The sequence below is a fragment of the Equus caballus genome, chromosome 9 (assembly GCF_041296265.1).
Source record: "Equus caballus isolate H_3958 breed thoroughbred chromosome 9, TB-T2T, whole genome shotgun sequence".
In the NCBI taxonomy this organism is placed as follows: domain Eukaryota; kingdom Metazoa; phylum Chordata; class Mammalia; order Perissodactyla; family Equidae; genus Equus; species Equus caballus.
Genome location: NC_091692.1, coordinates 55,073,455 through 55,091,049, shown reverse-complemented (window position 1 = coordinate 55,091,049; position 17,595 = coordinate 55,073,455). Strand labels below are relative to the sequence as shown.

At 56.0% G+C, this 17,595-nt stretch overlaps 1 protein-coding gene across 1 annotated transcript; it reads right to left on the bottom strand.

The window, feature by feature from the left end:
• Positions 1-7,583: 7,583 nt before the first annotated feature.
• Positions 7,584-17,595, bottom strand: LOC138915554 (ral guanine nucleotide dissociation stimulator-like). The gene is made up of 14 exons (XM_070222307.1): positions 17,383-17,595; positions 16,828-16,944; positions 15,773-15,963; positions 14,208-14,320; positions 13,713-14,074; positions 12,715-12,930; positions 12,252-12,355; positions 11,708-11,774; positions 10,123-10,176; positions 9,630-9,704; positions 9,033-9,065; positions 8,546-8,667; positions 8,236-8,339; positions 7,584-7,910 (listed from the first exon to the last, which is right to left on the bottom strand). The coding sequence occupies exons 1-14, from the start codon at positions 17,515-17,517 to the stop codon at positions 7,753-7,755; spliced, it is 1,851 nt and encodes a 616-aa protein (XP_070078408.1). The 5' UTR covers positions 17,518-17,595; the 3' UTR covers positions 7,584-7,752.

Sequence of the window (17,595 nt, the reverse complement as noted above, 5' to 3'; positions counted from 1 at the left end):
CAATCTTTTTCTTCTTCTTCCCCTTCTTCTTCTCCCCAACCTCCCCTCCCCAGTTCATAGTTGTGTATCCTAGTTGTAGGACCTTCTGGTTGTGCCACGTGGGATGCCCTCTCAGCATGGCCTGATGAGCCGTGCCATGTCCCTGTCCAGGATCCGAACCCTGGGCTGCTGAAGCGGGGCACGGGAACTCCACCACGTGGCCGTGGGGCTGGCCCCCCAACTCATTGAATTTAACATGTGCTCTCTCTCTCTCTCTCTCTCTCTCTGGGTTGTCTTGTTTCAGTTTCGATGGGCTGGGGAGTAAGGTGAACATCCCTGAGGACTCCCCTTGCTGAGTGGACATGTGTGGTCCTGGTGAAAGCCCTCACCCAGTGGGGCTCCTAGAGATGTGACTCAGGGCCACTAATTCCCTTTTGGTGCCTGGCAAACTGGGACTCATCTTCCTCTGTCTGCTATTTGCTCTGTATTATGTCTGCTCCTTTGGAAGACAAAAATTTGTGTCCAAAGGGAAAGTTCCAGAAATGCTTCCAGGGATGATGATGGGACTTTGATTTCCAAGTGAGTATTTCTGGCATCTGATTCAATTCCGTTGTCCTTAATCAAAAGCTGGCTCGTTCTGGATTGGTTCCATCCTTTCACAGCGATAGCACCATCTTCTACGGTCATTACCAAAAATGATCATTTCGTTTGAAAGCTCTTCCCTTAGAAGCCACTGCTGTGTTAGTACTTTATCAAGTTAAAACACTTAATTTTACATGCCTGGGTTTCTGTTTTGGTTTTTTGGTTTTTGAAAGCAGCTGAGCATGTTTGAACTGAAAATGAAAAGTATTTATTATGGAAGTACCCATGCTACCTCATTAGGATAGAATAGGACATATCATTTATTTGTTATAAGATGCGAAAATTCAGAAGTTTTCCCTTGATCGGTAAAATTGCCCCTCTCAAGAAAGGTTTTTTTCTTTATGTTCAGTAGCTTATTTTGGAGACCCACGGGGTCATGTCCAGTGAGATAGTTCTGTTGGAGTGAGGATAGTGCTGCTACAACCTGTCCTTCGTGCCACCTGCGACATGCCCTACTCTGCACCAAAGACCAAGGACGGTCCTTCTGAAGACAGGGCTATGTTTGCATTATGAGTTGAGAGATGCTGAAAAGACCTCCTATGGTTTCCCTTATACCCTACACTACACAAATAGACACTTATGCTTTTAAGTCTTGACATTTCATCTCGAGTGTCTGTTAAAACGTGAGTATCTAGGATAGAAAGCGGCTGTCCTCCAGAATCTTACCAGGGTTTCCTGCTGGCCACTTTGGAGGACAGAGCAGAGTGACCCACTAGGGGAGGGGCGCATGACTGCCGGGCCTTGGGGAAGAGCTGACCGGAAGCTGACTCACCAAGGACTGTCCATGCTTGTCTTGGTTTGCAGTGACAGCAGCTGAACGCAACTTAAAGGATTTTAATTTGCATGCAGCTTTGCACAACAACTTTCCATCTTACTTCATCCTCCTTGCTTCCTGTGACATTTGGGGATGGCATAGTTTCAGGGATTCACTGAACTCGTTTACAATGTTCAAATAGTCTTGTATGATGTGTGCGCTTGTTAATTGAGGTATAATTGACATATACTTTATATTAGTTTCATTTGTACAATATAATGATTTGCATGTATCGTGAAATAATCACCACGATAAGTCTAACTAACGTCTGTCCCCAGACGTAGTCAATATTCATTTTCTGGATGAGGACATGTTGTGTTTTAAGGTGCAGAAGAATCGGTAATGATGTCATACTTTTCCGTATACAACTTGATGAATTTGAACATAAGTGTCCACCCATGAGACCATCACCACCATCGAGGCCATAAACATATCCATCATCTACCAAAGTTTTCTCCCACCCCCTTTACTATTATCATTATTTTGCTTTAAGAACACTTAACAGAATATATACTCTGTTAGAAATTTGAAGTACAAAACACAATACCGTGAGATTGCTACATTATACGCTAGGTTTAATTTTTAGAGGAACCTCCAGACTATTTTCCATCATTACAGTATTAGTTTACGTTCCCATCAACAGTTGCAAGGCTTCCTTTTCCTCCACAACCTCACCAACATTTGTCACCTCTACTTTTTTTGATAATAGCCGCCCTAACCGGTGTCAAGTGATATCTCCTTGTGGTTTTGATTTGCATTTCCCTAAAGATTAGTGATGCTGAGCACCTTTTCATGTGGCTGTTGGCCATTTGTGTGTCTTCTTTGGAAAAATGGCTATTCTACTCCTTTGCCCATTTGTTAACTGAGTGCCTTGGTGTTTTTGCTATTGACCCGAGAGATGAAAAAAGAAAAAAAAATGTCCAGGCATTATGGATGCTTCCCAGTTGATGCAGATGATTTTGTCTTTATGGTGATGACAAAATATCGTGTTGTGTGCTTTTTCTTCAGCAGTTATCATAAGACTAGCAGTAGAATGGCAAAGCAGATAATCAGGATCTCCCGGGTTTCCAGTTTTACAACACAAATAAGACGAGTGGTAAGGAATTTTTGATTATTTCAAGGAAATTATTGAGATCACAGTCCGTGGAATGTAGGACTGACAGGTCCACGAGGAAATTAAAGTGAGGACATGGTGATCTGGCATCACTTCCGATCTGAAGGAACAGGTATCTTCTGTATGAATGTTTGAAGACATATTGGAAATCAGGAATTTGTGGTGGATGAATACATTTTCTGAAGGGTTTATTTCTTTATTTAGGAGGAAGATTACCCTGAGCTAACATCTGTGCCAGTCTTCCTCTCCTTTGTCCGTGGGATGCCTCCACAGCGTGGCCGATGAGTGGAGTAGGTCTGCACCTGGGATCTGAACCCGCAAACCTCAGGCCCCTGAAGCAGAACACACGCAACTTTAACCACTCAGCCATGGGGCTGGACTCTAACTTATTTAGTTGTGAACATGATCGTTTGGGTTATGTAAATGTCAGGACCTGGGAGTGAGTCGCTAAGAGTGGGGTAGTTGATAATGTCACAATTGATTTAGACCCTAAAGAGGCTAAGAGCAACAACTGGCCAATGGGTTAACCAAAGGAATAGTCAGAAAACACAGAAAGGATGGGAATTGGGATCTATAGTAAGCTGGGGGATCACGTGTCCTCAGAGAGAGTGCCAGGACTTGCACAGATGAGAATGGCAAGAGCAATAAAAGAGAATAAAATCACACTGAAACAAGGAGGGGGTGTTACGAGACGGGGGAGGAAAACTGATCTGGAGCAGTCCTGAGTTTTGACATTGAGCTTTCTGTCCTTGACCCAAATCTGCTTGACGATGTCCTGGGACACAGGTCAGAAGAGCTCCAGAGGGAGAGAGGAAGGGTGGAAGTACAGGGAAACTGAGATAATTGTCCTAAGAAGCCATGCTTCATTTCTCATTTGGGTCCAGTTTCATGATTACTTTTACAGGATGAGAGGAAAAGAAGTGATGATGGTCAAGTCTTCGCAGAGGAAGCTGCGTGATCGTGGGAATCAACCCAAACCAAAGCCCGGATTAAGAATTCCCATCTCTTTGAGGATGCGCAGTTACATATTCAGAAGGCCAGTTACTAGAATGCCATCCCACCCAGCAGTGAGGGGTCACTGGGAGAGCACGTGGCACCAGCCCCAACAGGTCTGCTGGCAGGAGAGAAGTGGCAAGCCCTTTGGAACTTGCCGTAGCCTTGCAAAATTGCACCTTGCAGCAGAGGTGAATTCCTGCGGGGTGCGCTCGCATGGGGTGCCCCGTCCAGTCCCATACACACCCCTGCCCTTCCTCAGATTTGGCAGAGATGATTCTGGGAACTGGTCTGGGCATCCCATAGCTCCACGGCCAACAATTGCTGGTGACTGTGGAAGATCTGAGCAAACAGGAGGGGACGGGGAAGAGGGCGGGAGAGAGCGATTGTGGACAGGCTCAGCAGCCAGGCAGAGAAAGTGAGCGCCCAAGAAGGATGTGCTGACAGCACCAGGAAAGAGAGGAGACGCTGGTGCCCCTGAGATGGAGCCCGGCACTTCACTGACGTCTCCTTGAAGGGTCCCACGTTTTCTTGCTTGAGCTCTTGCAACTTCAAGACATACCAATCCTTTTCTTTTATTAAACTCCTCTGTGGGACGTAGGAAGCATAGACAGGGATTTCTTGTGGAGGAGAGACTGGATTTCAGCTGAGTAGAGCAAGGAGGGCTTTCCGTTTCACGGTGCTCTCGCATTTTCCTTTCCGAAGTATATTATTTATCTGCGCTTGAAAGTCACAGAGAGTTACCGATTCGCGGGATGATTCCGTTGTCGCCCTCACAGCGACACAGTAAAACCTACCTAGTCGGAATGGATCATTCCTTCTGTGCAATACTCCGGTAGACTCCAAAGATCATTTCAAAAGCGCTGGTATATCTCTGTTCTCAAATAAGAGGTCTGCTTCCAGGTCTCCATTTTTCTGCTCTTTATTGCATGTTAATTCAGAGTTGCAAGGAGGAAAGACCACATTTGCCTCAATCTTTAGATCTCTATGTGCTGGAAATTGGATTCACAGAAATGGACAAGGCCTTTGAGGGATCGTGCTGTCAACAGAGACCTTTTCCGGCATCAGCAACGTGACAATAAACCGCTGCTTGTTAGGACTTGATTGTCTATTGGAGGGATGGAGCTTGCAGTATTATGGAAATCCTCTTTAGAATTGCTTACCTTCACGTGACAGATTTATCAGTTTCTGAGAGTGATGTGTTAAAATAACCTAGGGTGGCGCAGGGCTTAAACTGGCCCACTCCACTTTGGAGGCCCGGCATTGGCACGTTCGGGTCACGGTTGTGGACATTCACACCGCTTATCGGGCCATGCTGTGGCAGACATCCCACGTGTTAAATAGAGGAAGATGGGCACAGATCTTAGCCCAAGGCTAGTCTTCCTCAAGGGAAAAAAAAAAAAAACCGAGGAAGATTGGCAATGGATGTTAGCTCAGGGTGAATCTTAGCCCTTGGGCATCTTCAGCTGTGGTCATTTGCAAAATATGTAGACCATGCATGTACTGGGCAAGCCCAGGCAGGACAGCGCAGCCGGCCTCCCGCCTGGGTGCTTGGGGCTGCTTGTTGTGGAGCCTCTGCTGGAACCGTCTGGGTGGATTCAGTGCAGAGAATGATGACAACGGACTGCCTTGCTTCACCCTCAGAGTTTCCCCTGAGTTTTCTCCATCTTGACATGCAAAGCAGACACTGTCTGGAGCCCTCGTGTTCCTCTGGGACTCGGGCTTCCCTCTGCTCCTCAGCCTGGAGAGGAGGAAGCCCACGTGTGGACTTCAGGAGATTCCTGACCGCGTTTTGTGGGCTAGCACGTCCTGGGCTTGAAGTCCCCAGGGAATGAGCAGAATCCAATCCAGGTAGGACTGCCATGACCCAGACCCTTCAGGAAGGCAGGTTATGGTCCCCTAACCAGGCAGAGCACCATGACCAGCCGCGGGGTTTGTGGAGGGCGAAGGGAAGATGAAATGGGTCCTGGAAGAAGGTGCTTATAAATACCAGCTACCGAGAGGGAACCAGCTGCAAAACCGTGCATTTGAGGAGTATGAGTATTATTTCTTGATTCTGTTTGGAATAAGTTAGAGTGCATGATATATTTGTGTGTGAGTGAACATATATATATAGCTCTCTCTCTAAAATTTATATCAAAGTAACATAAAGACTGATGAGATACAGGTGCTGCACATGTGGGCCTCTTTTTGCTGGCGATCAGTTCATTTTTGGCCATTGGAAGCCCAAAGAGGCAGCGAGTTATTGTCCTCTGCCGTCTGGTAGGCTCATGACAAACAAAGCGCTGCAACCAAAGGGTCGGCTCTCAGGAGCCTCACGGCCCTGTGAGGGAAACCCCTTGGACACGGTGTCTTCCTCCTGGGCCTGGACTAGCCTTGGGACTTGGCACTTCTCTTTCTCTGTGGCGGGAAGGTACAGCCGGCTCCGGCTTCCATTTAGAAAGTCACCTTCCTGGATGGCTGTGCCATACCAAGAAGGGCCTGGGCTGCTGGGAACCAGCATTTCTCCTCAGCTGCTGGCCGTACTGAGGAGGCCTCCCTGGCAGGGTTCACGCTGCTGTGTGTCTGGGTGACACTTGCAGCCATCAGAAAGGAGGGGAGAACTCAGAAGGGCCAAGCACTTCCTGTGGTCCTAGTCTTACAGGGTCTTTCCCGGGGTGGGGTGGGGGGGGGGGGCGTTCAAAATGCCAGGTGGTAACCCTCTAGCTCCTGGTCACCGGGTGGGTTCTTGGAGTGAGCTCGGAGCAGTGTCTGCTCACCACCAGACTGGAACCATTTAAGTGTTTTAATTTTGTCAGGCTGTGTTTACCCGTCATCCGTTTGCTTGCGTTCCCTGCTGGACCCCTCAACCACCCTCCTCTCACGACTCATCTCTGAAAGCTTCCAACGGGAAAGGTTCACACCCACACCATAAACGGAGCATAAGGCTGGGCAAGAGAACACAGCCCTCCGAGGGGCTGCATGGTTTATAGGCTCAGGTCCTCCTGCCCCGTTAGGATGAGTCAGAAACAACATGCCTGAGTGTGTGAACAGGTGATTGCCTGAGACCACACACCTCAGAACCACAGGGGCCCAGATGTCACCCTGGGCAGCGAGGGAGAGTATAGGTCATTCTTTGGCCAGGATTAGGGTATCTAATGTTTGCAAAGCAGACTCCACCCGTGATCCGTCAGACCCTGCCAGGGAGGAGTGGCCACGAGGTACGGGACAGAGAGGCCGAGGCATTCGAGGGAATTTCTGCCCTTCCAAGAATTGCAGAAGGAAGTGCACGGAGGCAGGAAATCCTGGTGGACAAGGAGCAGTGATGCGTCGGGAAGGATGCCCAGATGTAGCCTTCAAAGCTGCATCACAGATCTGTCCCCCTGGATACCAAACTTGCAGGGAAAGGAATTCAGAGCCGTGGACCAGGATCCCAGAGGATTCCAATCCAGGTGAAGGGTGAACATGGAGCCCCCAGAGGGGCCGGGGGAGGGAGGGTCCTGCCTGCCCTTAGTCCATCTGCACATGACCTTCTCCGGCCTTGACCCTCCACATGCACGTTTTGAGCTTTTACATCGTTCTCTGCACTTAGAGCTGCTGCTGTCCAGAGCCTCATTAGAAAACGACAAGTTCCTAACATCTGGTGAAGAGGAACCTCCACAAGAGAAGCCGAACACGTGGCCTCTCCTCCAAAGGGGTGGAAAAGCAGCCACTGTCCTGGGGCAGGTCGTGGTGCTGGCCCGTGCCATTTTAAAGACACCCGCATTCCAGTGGTTGTGGCTCTGCCTGTGAAAGTACCTCCACCCTCTAAATGCCAGGAGCTCTGGGTGCTGTCTCTGCTCCTGGCCCACGTGAACCACACTGAAATGAAGCCGTCCTCTGAGTAAGGGGGGGCGCGGAGGTGTCCCTCAGTATCCAGGGAGGGGCCTGGCCCTTCTCCCTTCTCTCACATACAATAAGCCGAGACCCTGCAAGATTTCTTCATTCCAGGAGGAACGCGAGAGTCTGTGTCTCCTTGACACGAGCACAGGAGGGGAAAGAACCAGACCGTGACTCGCAGGCTGGAACAGAAACAGGATTTTAACATCAAATTCAAAACTAGCACTAACTACTAACACGAAAGAAATACGGCCCCTTCCCAAGTGGTAAACAGGCGCTGGGGTGGAGCTGCCAGGCCTGTGGGGTGGGGTCGTCCCCTCCCTCTTGGGCTCCAGGGCTCCCAGGAAAAGGCTTAGAATGTTCTTCTCCCCATCAGCATGGGAGGAGCCGGCCTGGGGCCCCGCGTGTTTCCCAGCCGCGTCCCCGCCGCTGAAGAGCAGGCTGCACTCGAGCTGTTGGAAGGACCGGGATCTGCCACTGTTGCTGGGTTCTGCGTCAGGGGTCTGGTGACTGAAGAGAAGACACTGATGATTGGGGGGGTCACACCAGTATCCCAGCCCAACACCTCAGCCCCACTGCATTCTGCTCCAAACCTTGTCCTGAGTGTTCAGTCAACACTACCCCATTGTCCCTGACATGGGAGCTGGCATTTCGCTTCACCCATTTCACAGAAGAGGAAGCTGAGTCCCACAAAGGTCAAGGGAATTGTCCCTCACAGGCCTGGTCAGCAGTGGAGCTGGGATCCCCGTGCCGGCTGTCCATCTCCCTAGGCCCGTGCTTAGCCCGAAGCTTTCCGGAGCCCCTGGCTTCAGTCCCTGCCTGTCTGGACACTCACCGAGCCCTGAGCTGAGAGACGCGCGGTTCTTCTTGGGCAGGAAAAACCGGCGCATCTTGCCGGCCCTCTCCTGTGGGGGCTCCAGGTGGCAGGACAGGCTGTAGCTAAAGGACAGAGGGGACTTTTCAGCTACCGGGAGCCACACCTCAGGTGACCCTCCCAGAGACGGCCAGCAGTTGGAGTCCCAGGGCCCCACGGGTGACCATGCGACAAGCCCCGGGACTGACCCGGAAGCCACGGGCACGGGCTCCCTGGAGCTGGCCATCAGAGAGAGTCCGCCTTGCCCTCACCAACTCCTGCCCCGCCTCACCTCTCATCCTCGCTGAGGGGCTCCATGGCCTCGAACCAGGCCCCAAATCGCTCCTCAGCCTCAATGTGGTAAAGATGGACTGCCTCCTGGAGCAGGAAGATCTGCTCGGTGACTTTGAATTCCTGGGAGAAAGGACATGATGCAGACGGGGCCTGGGTGGGGGACCGTGCTGGGGACTCAGACAGGTGAGAAGAGGGTCAAGGAGCTGGTCTGGGGTCTTGGCCCACATGGGAACCCTCCTTCCCTCCAATTCCGTGCAGGACTTGCTCGTTCTCACAGTTGGCTTGAAATAGCTCCTCCTGCAGGAAGGTGTCCTTGGTGCCAGCCCCTTCCCCCACGCACCAATGGGACGGCTTTCCCAGCTCTGGGTGCCGAACTCTCCCAAGGAAAGCAAGGCCCAAGGCATCGGGCCAGAGAAGGTCTTCCCCGGAGGAGTCTCTGATTGCCACAGCCCCACCCTCCGCACGGGGAGGCCACAGCTGCTCACCTCACTCCTTTTCTCAAAATTGATCTCATTTCCCTGGAAGGCAGAGAGCCAAAGCCCATGAGCAACAGCCCCCTTAGCCCATAGCTAGCCCCCGTCTCCACCCTTTCTCAGGTTGCACTACCAGCAGGGTCGACCAGGGAGCAGGCGCTACCAGAAACGGGAATGGGTCCCGGGCAAGACTCTGAGCTCCAGAGCAAGGAGGCCACGGGGCTATGGCTCAGGGACATTCTAAGACAGCCCTCTCTGACAGACAGACAGACTGAGGCCTCAGGCAGGAAGGGATGCTCAGCCACTCGTGTGCTTCCTGCCTTGGAGGGGCCTGGCTTCACTCCCTGCAGGGGCGGGGCCTGAGGGAGAGGCTGAGTCCAGCTCAGACACACCCTCCAGCAGCTCCGCAGTCAGGCAGCCTGGACTGGCGGCTCACCTGGATCCTATATTCACTCATCACTAAGATGGCCATGACACCCAGCTCCCGGGGTGGCTGTGAGGCCCTCACGAGAGGACTCTGCCAAGGGTTGTGAGCTCAGGCCTCAGTGCAAGTCTCTCCTCCCAAATCTCCGAATCCTGATCCCCAGCTCCACCTCCAGGCTCACTCACCTCCAGGTAATCCTCCATGTTGGTGTCCAGCAGCAGTAGGTAATTGAGGAATGTGCCAAGGAAGGGGATGAGCCCCTGTGCCAGCGGGGTGGAGACGGTGATGAGATCCCGCTCTCAGGAGCCGTCAAAGACCTCTCCTCCACTCCTCACCCCAGCCTCCTGCCCAGCCCAAGCTACCCACCTAGGCGGCCTCCCCCCAATTTCCTCCTCTTCTCTCCTCCAGGAACCCAAAACTCCTCCAGGCACCTCCCAGCAGCCGGCTCTGGCAAAACCCAGGGTACGTGGTCCCCGCCCCTCCCTGTCCCAAATCCGTTGTGCGCCCATCCGTTCCAGGCCTCCTCCTGGTCACTTCCAATGCAGGCATTTCAGGTCTGTGGCACCAGGAGCAGGGCTGGAGGAGAAAGGCTCCCTCTCTGCTGGTAGAGACCTCCGGCTAGGAAGGGGAGTCCCCTCTCCTGCGACTCCTGGGCCCCTCCTCCACAGGCACCCTTACCTTCTGGGCACCTGTGGGGCCCGTCTCCAGGCTGGTCAACATAGAGGTCGCCTCCTGCCAGGGTGTTGACAGGGCCAGTGAGCCGACGCTCCCCTCCAAGTGTCCTCCCAGACCCCTCCCAGATCGGGGACCCTGGACATGTGGCCCCAGTCACCTGGTGCCCCTGCGGCTCCCGCCTCCAGGGTGCTCTGATTCCAGAGCCATCCCAGCTCCAACACTCACTCCTGTGTGACCTTGGGCCCGCCCAGGCCTCCCTGAACCTGTTACCTCGTCTGGAAGGTTTGACGAACTCTGTCTGCCTCCCACAGTCTCCTGAGGCCCAAGCGTCATCTGACCGTCATCACTGCTCTCCGCTCAAGCCTGCCTCTGGAGCCAGGTCCAAGCTCCCCACATTCCTCCCCACCCTTGAGCCTCGGCACCCACTGTGAGGCCTGCACCACGGCTCATCTCCCTCTGGCTCCCAGATGAGGAGACCAAGGCCCACACAGGGGCAGGGACTTGCTCAGGGGGCCCCAGAGGAGAGGCTGCTCCCCCTCCCAGCCACAGGCCCCTGTCTCCTCTGCCTTCACACCACCCTCTGCCCAGCCGCTGACCACAGTGCTGTCCTCGGGACTCTCAGGCTGTGTTCGGGCCCCCAGCTGGGCCGAGCCACGGATGGAGGGAGATGAGGTGTCTCAGGAGGCCTGGTCAAGTGGCTTCTGCCAGCCCCAACGCCCAGGAGTCTCTGATCCCAGGCCGAGGCCAAGGCCTTGCTAAAGCCCTCAGCTCCCTAGGATCCCCTCAGGGAGTTCCCCTGCACAGAATTCTTTCTTCATCCGCTCAGGATGGGGACCCCGAATGCCACGTCTGACTAGCAGGGGAGGGGGCGACCAGGGCACTGCGGGGTGGCATTTCCTTTCTGTTTTACGAGGAAACTTCTGACGTCTGGGCGGGAAGGATCCCTGAAGAAGCCATCAGTTCCCTGGGCACTTGCCCTTGCCCTCCGGGGCACATGTCATCGCCAACAAGGACCTGGGTGAGCATCCCACTGGGACTGTCTGCAGCGCCCACTTTAGGGGCCAGAGTGGGGAGTCACCGAGGGGACACAGATCTGTCCCAGGTCCAGTGTCCGTCCCAAGGCTGGGAAGCCCCTGAGTGCCCCCGGCCCGTGGGATCCGGCAGTGCCCATCCCTCAGGCAGGCAGGGTGCCCTTCTTGCGAGGCACAGTGAAGACAGAAGGAGCAGTGGGGCCCTGGCTTCCTGAGCACAGACTGGGCTGACTTCGGAAGAAAGGAAGCCCGCCCACTCGCTCCAGCCAGTGGCCAGGAGGAAGATGCAGGGCAGCTGATGGAGCAGCATGGAAGCCAGACACCGGCACCTTCTGCCAGGTCCTCAGCCTCCTGGAACAGTCCAGCCCGCACCATTCTATCCCATGCCCCTGGCCTCCTGTCCCAAACTGCCCCCACCTGCCCATGGAGCTAGCACATCCCTCTTCCTGTCCATCTTTTCCTGACCAACTTCACGTGACAGGAGAACCAAAGCTCATCCTGCCGGGTCCCCTCCCCTCTCGCTCCCCCTCCTTCCAGATGTGCAGCCTCCGTCTTACCTTCACCAGCTGCCTCCTGCTCACCCACTGGTCTTTGATGAACCTCTTCAACTTTCGAGAGCTCTTCCTGAGGGGAGAGGAAAGGAGGAAAGAAAACCCGGGGCGGTTGAAGGCGAAATGCCTTTGGCTGAGAACCCGGAAGGTTCAAAGGGCCTGGGGCCTGGACGAGGGTTTTCCCCGGGTTCTTCGGAGCTCTGAGGTCACCGTGGGACTCGGGTGGAGGCTCTCCTGCGGTCACCTGGGGCCTCCATTCCCACTCCGACTGAGCACATTGTTTCTAACAGCGTTGGTTGCCGATGAGGGCTCCGTTGCTGCGAAGTACACCCTTGGAAATCTCCAGTGTGGCTCAATCCAGGATGTGACAAGGGGGGAGCCACTGCCTAGGGTCTCAGAGAGTCTCAGAGACCCGAGCAAGGAGGCCAGTCCCCATCCCTAGGGTCCGCTGCCTCCCAGATGGTCCTAGCTGAATGAGGGGTCCATGGCAGTCGCACGGGGGATGTCTGGTCCGCCCTGGTGGTGCTTGGATGGAGCACGGCCTACCCACCTGGCAACTCGTCCCCATGTCTTTTGCAGACGGCTGATGGAGGGGCTCTGCAGAGCAGACACGATGGCACGCAGGGACGCATAATTTCCAAGGACTCGGCACTCCTGAGGAAGGGAAGGGAATGAGCTGCGACGGCGGGCTGGAGCCCTGCTTCCTCTGGCTTGTGTCCCCTCGTGGGCTTCTGCTGTCCTGGATGAGGCAGATGCCCAGGGAAGCGAGGGAGGGCACACCTGGGAGCTGATGAGTAACGCTCGCGGGCAGGAAGATTTTAGCTCAACCCAGGGCGGGAAGGGAGCTTCCCACCACTGGGACCAGCACTCAAGGTCAGCAGGCCCTTGGCAGCAAGGGGCCTAGGACTTTGCCGAGGCCCAGACCACCGACTTCAAGGCTGAAAGCTGCGAGAGGAGAAGGGGCAGTCCCCCTGACTCCAGGGAGGGGCTCCCTGGGCCCTGCCACTACTGACCTTGGCCACCTGAATCCACAGCTCGACGACTCTGGCCCTGTCCTGGGCCGTCATGCTGAGGTCCCCAAGGCACGTCGTGATGACGCAGCCGGACACGTGAAGAAACTGGTTGATAGTGGCCCGAACCGTGGGAGCCAGGTACTCCTTGCTCCCATTGGGCCGCTGGCACCACACAAAACCCAGGCAGTGGCGGGGCTCCACCTTCTTGAACAGCTCCTGGGGAGGATGGGGACTGTCACCTGACCCTGCCACACCCGAGCTCAGAGTCTGCAGGCCCCCGCAGCCCCAGGCAGGAGGCACTGGTCAGCTGCAGCTCAGGAACCTGAGGAGGTGGCCTGAAGCTTCTGGGAGTCTCTGGGTTTTGTCTGTGTCCGCTGAGGCCGCCCAGCGCAGGATGACCGAGGACCCAATAGGGGCGGGGAAGAGAAGTCCCATTGGCTCGCAGCCCAGTCTTGCTTCCCCCAAGCACCAGAACACGGCTCACACCTGCCCATCTCAAGGGGCATCTTCCACCCGTTCTCATCACCCCCTGGTCCCACTCCCCTTTCAGCTGCACGTTCCCCCGAGGCAGCAACAACCATGGGCTTTGTTTGCCTGTCTTCCATGTAGGTAAGGACGCACTAGGTGTCTAATAAGTACGGAGGCTGTTGAGGCCTCCTGGGCCGATGGGTGAGTGACCCAGGACTTGGCAGCACTCCAGTGAGCTTCCCTCCCCCACCAGAGGGCTGTTCTCTGCCCCGCTTCCTCTCTGTTCGACCTCATCCATCCGCACAGCCACTCTGCCCAGCAGGTGCCCGCCCTTGGTGTGCTCTCTACTGTCCATGTGGGGACAGCAAGGACTTGGGGGCCAGAAGGTGGCCCAGGTCACCCGGTGGGTGAGTGGGGGAGCTGTGACTTGCACCCACATCGTTGGATTGCGGCTGAGGGAACAGGAGGTCTGGGGCAGCTGATGGCCCACCAAGGCGGGCCCCACCTAGCCCAAGAGCCCCGCTGCTCACCGCATCCATCCGGGTCAGCTGCTCGGCCACCAGCTTCGGAGGGAAGTCCAGCAGCTTAGGCCTCTCCTCTCTCAGCTCGGCGCTCGCTTCTGCGGTGACTTCGGCAGCTGGAGGCAGAGATCGTCCAAAAGTCAATGGCGCATCTTGCTCCAGCTCAGAAGCTGGCACTGGGGCTGAAGCTGATGGCGCTCGCTCCGGCCCTGGAGAGGCCGATGGAGGTGAGGCTGCTGGAGGTGAGGCTGCTGGTGGTGAGGCCGCCTCCAGCTCCGGCGCGGACGGTGGAACTACAGCTGGAGCTGCCTCTGGCCCCGGAGCTGGCCCTTGCTCTGGCTCTAGAGCCGGCAGGAGCTCTGGAACTGGCGCTGCAGCGGGAGAAAGAGAAAGTTTCACCTACGTACCCGACTTTACAAGACAGGAGAGACTCCGCTGTCTTGAAGGGAACCCCAGCCCGTGAACCCCACCGCAGACAGTCTTCCCAGACTGCTGTGCCCTCACCTTCCAGCTCTGCCCTCCTGGGCCCCAGATGTTGCAGCTGGACCTGGGGAAGGTAGGCAGGGCCTCCCAGGTGCGACCCAGGCCAGATGACACGCAGAGAGGCCAGCCGCATCCTGAAAGAGGGAAAGGGCGTGGGCTCCCAGAAATCCTGCATTGGGTCCAGCCAGGTTCCCACCATAGAAGACGCGGTACTGGGCGGAAGCAGTTGGGCCACAGAGCCAGAGGCCTGGCCGTCGCTTCCACACTGTCCTCCCAAGGCACCCTGCTTTGGGTCTGGGCCCTGTGCCTGCCCCTTTCCACCAGGGGGGAGTCCCACCCCGGCGCTGACTCCTGTGTGGCCATCCTGGCAGTGGCAGGCCTGCTCATCCAGCAGGTGGAACACGGGGTTTGTGTGAGTCTCTTCTTCCCACTGCCACTCTTCTCGCAAAGAGGCTGGACACAGTCCAGCCCAGCCCTCCACGCCCTTGTGCAAGTGGACTGAGGACTGAGGCCGATGTGTGAGCGGCTCGCTAACACCCCTTCTCTTCTGGGCCTGCTGGTGGTGGTCAGAAGGGGTGGATATGGAGAAGGGGAAGCGGAGGGAGACGGGACTGTGGTGGGGATGGGTCGCCAGGGAACAGCTCAAGCCAGCCTCCCCTCTGGTTCCCAGGGGCTCTGGGACCCCACCCACAGCTCTCTTTCACTCCTATCCCCTTGCAGTAGAAGCCATCAGACCTCAGCCCTCCCAGAGGAATCAAAAGATGAGTGAGATCAGAGTTGTGCCGGGCCCGCCCCAGCCACAGTCCTCTGTCCTCTTGTTCTCCCCCAGCCCTGTTCTGTGGAGACAGGAGGCCCTCGTCTGGCACTCAAAGAACACTCAGGTCTTTAGTTGGCGCTGGGGTCCATCATGCATGAGAACGTGGGAAGAGGCCTCCAGTCGTAAAGGAGCATAGGAGGGCATCCCCTGGGACAGGCGGGGGACAGGATCTGTGGATGATATGGTGTGTGACTATCTGAGTCTCAGGCTGCTGCGGGGGTCCAGGGGCTGTGTCTGCTTCATTCACTGCGTTGTGCCAAGTGTCTCTAAAGCTCCCGCATGTCACAGGTGCTTAATATACAGTGTTCTCGAATGAACTCCAACCAGAAGCATCCCCGGTAGCTGAGTGGGCCTGGGGCCCCTCTGCGGCCCCGGAGACCCCTCCTTGGCTACTCCAAGGACCCGCCCCACGACCAGCTGGATGGAATCCCACACTCCCTGCCAGAGTGCTTTCCGTGTGCCTTTGCAAACTCAGAAAGGCCCCATCCCAGCGATGGGGGAGCAGACTGCTCTTCATCGGGGAGAGGGAAAGAATAACCAGGAACAACCACGGCACGTCTCTCAGCCCCTTCTGTAGAGCCAGGCCCCAGGGAAGCACCTGCCGTGGCTCATCCCATTCGTGCCCACCAGAACCCGATGAAGTTTATCCTCTCCCACTCCACTTTGCAGAGGAGCAATCGAAGCTCAGAGAGATGGAGGGCCGTTTCCAAGACACACAGCTGGCAGTGGGCAGAGTCACCACTGTGCTGAGGAGGGGCTGGGCACTCACGTAGCAAGTAGGTGGTCCAGGACCCCGTGGGAGGTGAGGACAGCCGCGCAGTCAAACACGATGGTGGTGACGTTGGCCATGTTTCGAGGCGCCAAGGCTGGTCCTATGGACGGCGGCAGCCTCTCCAGCAGGCCTGCCTGGAGGGCCCGCATCCTGCAGGCCTCATTCCGCTGCCCGAGTGACTCTCCGCGCTGGGTGAGATGAGGAAGGACACAGAGTCACCAGCACCAGCGTGAACCTCCAGGAAGTCAAGGTCTGGAGGTCCCCCAGGAACTGTGAGCCCCTCAGGGATGTGTGCAGAGGAGGGACAGGATTGCCCACAGCCAACCGGTTTCCAGGCTTGAAAAGTCCAATTTGAGTTTGGGCGGGGGGAGGATTATACGATGAGTTCCTCAGGACACTTGGCTGGCTTGGCAAGGACAGACCGCCCCGCACCAAAGCGTGCATTAAGAGCACTGACCAGCGAATCCAACACAAACATCCCCATTCTAGAGATGAGAGGACGGAAGCTTCGGGCTGCCAAGTGGCTGCTCAGGGTCCTGTGGGTCGGAACTGAGAACCGCCCTAAGCCAGGGCTGCAGGACTCCCCCGCTCCCCCACCTGAGGCTTCATGTGCTCCTGACATGAAGGGAAATGTCTGGTGGGAACCTCAGCCCTCCCCAGTCGGGAGACAGTGCACGGGCAGACAGACGCTGTGAGGATCTGGCTGACTACAAGAAAGGACGCTGGTTTTTCTTTCTTTTACACGAAAGGGAGGTTTGAGACCCTCGTTACAGAGGTTTCAGATTCAGAAAATGGCAGATTTCAAAGATGCCCCTGGCCGAGTGTGAAGCGCAAACATCAGTGTTTTGTCTACTCCGCCTGGGGTTAGGAAAGAGCGACTTCCCACCCTCCTAGGTAGCTGGTGAGGAGGCGTGGAAGTCCAGATTCCTTTGGGACTGGGCCCTTGGGACACTCCAGTGGGAAAGCCCTGGGCGGGTCCAGGGGAGGGCTCCAGATTTGACTCTGGATTGTGGACACACCCCGGTGATCTCAGGGCCCCGGGTGTCACTCACTCTCCCCTCAGTCCAGCCCCGGGCAAGGTCGGTGGTCTGCTGCACTTGCCCCCTGTCCAGGGAGATGGAGCCGTAGGACCCATGCGCCAGCTCCTGGACCATCTCCTGGGTGGAGCTCTGCAAAGACAGCGTCCGGTGGCCGCGGCGGCAGGTAGCAGGGGCCTGCCTGCACTTGCCCACAGGGGGAGAACTCTCCCGCACACCGAGCACAGACAGAGGGGCATCCGCATAGACCTCCAGACAGGGAGCGAATGAGATGACACCTCACGGGCTTGGGATTCACCTACGGGTAGGGCGGCTTGGCTCCCAGCACTCACCTTCCATCCTGCCAGCCACCACCTGGGATATGAACACGACATACCGCCAGGCTTCCAAGCCCTAACCGTCTGCTCCCGTCCAGGGTAGCTCCACGCTCATCCCTGCCTTCCGTCACTCCATGCCCGCCAACACACACACACAATAAGGGTCAAGGGGTGTGGGGCTGCCCGCATGGGAGGGTGGGATCACACTTGTGGCCTGACCCGGAGTGGCCCGCCCTGGGCTGCCTTGTGTTACCTGAGGGTTCCTTCTTCCGAATGGCCTGAGGTCTTGGAGGTGCGGTCTCAGCCAGTGTCGACAGCGCTGGAGAAGACTGTCATTGTTGGCTCTCTGTGCGCCAGAGCCTCGCAAAGAGGGGATACATGAACACATCCTCCTGTGTCGAGTGTCTCTGGTCAAATGGGCTATGTGTACAAAATGGCTGCCTGGTGACCAGAGTTCTAAGCTGTT